Raw genomic sequence first — 2,859 nt, 5'->3', positions numbered from 1 at the left:
TTTATTGTAAATGAAATTTATCTTGCTTGCGACAAAAAAAGCTGCAGATTGTTGGAGTTCCGTTGATAATTGCCCGGAGTCAGAGACGCATATATAGTTCGGTATCATTGAGGAGCAAAGGAATAGGTCATCTTGTTGACATCTTAACCCAACAAATAGGATCTTCAGGTGCAATCATTTTTTTATTCTTCAGGAGCGTTAACTCAACTAGATTACAGCAATTTGCACGAAAGAAATGAAATGAAATGATCGATATTACCATGCATGCAACATAACGACTCAATGCATGGTGATGGGCGTACGGAGCATGCATGTGAGATGTGTGTGATGAACAAGAACAAAAGATGTCAAGCGCCTCCGGTGACCCTGCCGTTGAAGATCTCGATGGTGTCGCCGCTCTTGACGTCGTGCCAGCGCAGCGTGCGCTCCTCCTCCATGACGTTCTGCTTGTAGATGAAGAAGTAGGCGCCGTCGTTGGGCAGCAGGAGGTGCGGCGCCGCGCTGCCCAGCTCCGCCCGCAGCTCCTTCACGGCGTCCATGTCGCTCACCTCCACCGTCGCGGTCTTGGCGCCCCACTTCACCTCCACCGACATCCGCTGCTGCAGCTTGTTATTAACCTTGGCCGCCCCGTTCCCGTTGTTGCACGCTGGCGACGACGCCGGCGGCTCGCGCACGACCACGCGCACCTCCATCTTCATTCCCTCAGCCAACGACGGCTCGAACTCCGCCAGCGCCTTGTCATCCTCCATCTCGGTCTTGTCCAAGAACACGCTCACCTTAGTGGCCGTTACCGCCCCGTCCGTGCGCTCCTGGAGCATCTCCTTGAGTCGGGCGACCGTGCAGGACGCGTCCAGTTCGAGCGCGACGCTGCGGCCCTGCCCGAGGGCCGGCCCGGAGGCGACGATGTGGACAACGGCGCCGCCGGGGGCGCCTGCGGCATGGCCGTCAGCGACGGCGACGGCGGGAGAGCCATCCGGCAGGACGATGAGCACGTGGGATCCCTCCACGATGGGGTAGTGCTCCGTGTCGCGGTCGTCCTCGAGCTCCTTGCCCTGGAAGAAGAGCCGCTGGGACTCCACGGGGATGCCCTCCTGCTTCAGGATGTACTCCTTGATCCTCCGCACGGTGGAGAAATACCAAATCTCGACGTTGAATCGGCGGCCCTGCGTGGTCTCGAACGTCACCTCCATCGCGTTTCCCTTGTGTGATTTGTGAAAACGTGCGGCCGGGCATTTTATTTATACACACACAATATATGCATTGCACATCCATCATTTACTTCATGTTATTGTCCTCAGATTTGTTGACCGCTTAAAATGCCTCCTTATATTATTCATTAAAATTAAGATTACATCTTTCACCAGTAGAGGAGGTAAAATATATAGGCATTATTAATAACATATAATTCTCAGATAGCATATACCGTATGTGTAATAATTAATGTACGTGCATTTATAACAATATTTGCATTCATTGTATTTACTTGATGTTATTCAGATATCTGCAAAAATTATTGTGCAAGCACTTATGAAAATATATTCTAGATATGTGCATGCATCGATTGAATTTTTTTAAGACAAATGCATCATGATGACACTTTTTTTGAAGAAATTGCATGATGACACATAATCTCTCTCAATTTTTTTGAGGCAACATAATCTCTCTTGAATAAACTTGGGCATGGTTAGCCGGGCCTGATGGTCAGGCCGGGCTTGGGCTTCAGATATAACCTTGATAGCGTGGCCTAGAAAGCCCGAGTTACCTTAAAAATAGAGTTTAACTACAGCTATAATGCCCAAAAATAATTAAAATAATTTTATCTAATAGGAAAAGTGTGTGTTTTAATTGTTTAGAACCGGGTTCGGGTTTCAGGGGTCGAGCTTTTATTTAGCGGTAAAACATCCATTTATTCATCATCAATCATGATAGTACAACGAATACCAGAAATAATAAAATTACATTCAGATTCGTAAACCACCTAGCGATAACTACAAGCACGGAAGCCAGCCGAAAGCGCGCCACCGTCATCGCCACTCCTTCACTGGAACCGGACAAAACTTGTTGTAATAGATAGTGGAAAGTCATTGTGCTAAGACCCTATAGGACCAGCACACAGAATAGCAACCGCCGCCAGTGAAGAGAAGTTTAAATCGGAAGGATCCATCCTGCAGACACAAGAAAACAGAAGAGCAAATACCGGATCCACGTGGATCTACCAAAGACAAACACCGATCGAATCCTGCAAGATCCGCTGGAGACAAACCTTCACACGCTCTCTGATGATGCTAGAAGGGCCACCGGTACTGGAGCTATGCAGGCAGAAACTTATTTCATCTTCAGAGCGCGGCCGCCGCCTCGTCTCCCTGAGCAGGACATAAACCCTAAGAAAACTCAAAAAAGCATCCAAAAATGAAACCCTCCCACCAGCAAAGACTGGGATCCACTACGCCTCCATGGCCTAAGGCCATAGCAGACTAGGCAGACCGGCGTCAGCAGGAGGCACAAGAAAACCCAGCGACGGCTGGGTGAGAGCGCCCCTTCTCGACGACTGGGTTAGTTGCACTAAAGCTTTAAATAGCAGCGCAAGTAATGTCTTGGTTTAGTTGAAGAGTTGATGTCAAAGTCCTTCTAGCAGAGCGCATAAGCAATGGCGCCCGCTCGGTAGTAAGAGGTTGTCATGGACCAAAGCAGGTTAGAAATAGTGTATTATCTTTTTTCATATACTGGCGAAGAGCTCGTGTATTGCAACGGAAGAAAAAATAGTACATGCTTTTAACCCAATAACCCTCACTCAAGACGACAATAGGTCCACGTCCTTTATTTTAGCGATGCATCACTTTTGTGTTGCCACTTATCCTC

At 48.3% G+C, this 2,859-nt stretch overlaps 1 protein-coding gene across 1 annotated transcript; it reads right to left on the bottom strand.

Moving 5' to 3' along the window:
• Positions 1–235: 235 nt before the first annotated feature.
• LOC123176231 (polyubiquitin-B-like) lies at positions 236–1,190 on the bottom strand. The gene has a single exon (XM_044590534.1). The coding sequence runs from the start codon at positions 1,188–1,190 to the stop codon at positions 348–350; it is 843 nt and encodes a 280-aa protein (XP_044446469.1). The 3' UTR covers positions 236–347.
• Between the last annotated feature and the right edge of the window lie 1,669 nt (positions 1,191–2,859).

This window comes from Triticum aestivum, unplaced genomic scaffold (genome assembly GCF_018294505.1).
Source record: "Triticum aestivum cultivar Chinese Spring unplaced genomic scaffold, IWGSC CS RefSeq v2.1 scaffold196396, whole genome shotgun sequence".
NCBI classification, from domain to species: Eukaryota; Viridiplantae; Streptophyta; class Magnoliopsida; order Poales; family Poaceae; genus Triticum; species Triticum aestivum.
Note: the sequence above shows the minus strand (reverse complement) of the source record. Positions and strands in the feature narration are given on the sequence as shown.

Coding starts and splice junctions, on each gene's coding strand:
- LOC123176231 (XM_044590534.1), bottom strand. CDS start 1,190: ATGGAGGTGACGTTCGAGACCACGCAGGGCCGCCGATTCAACGTCGAG.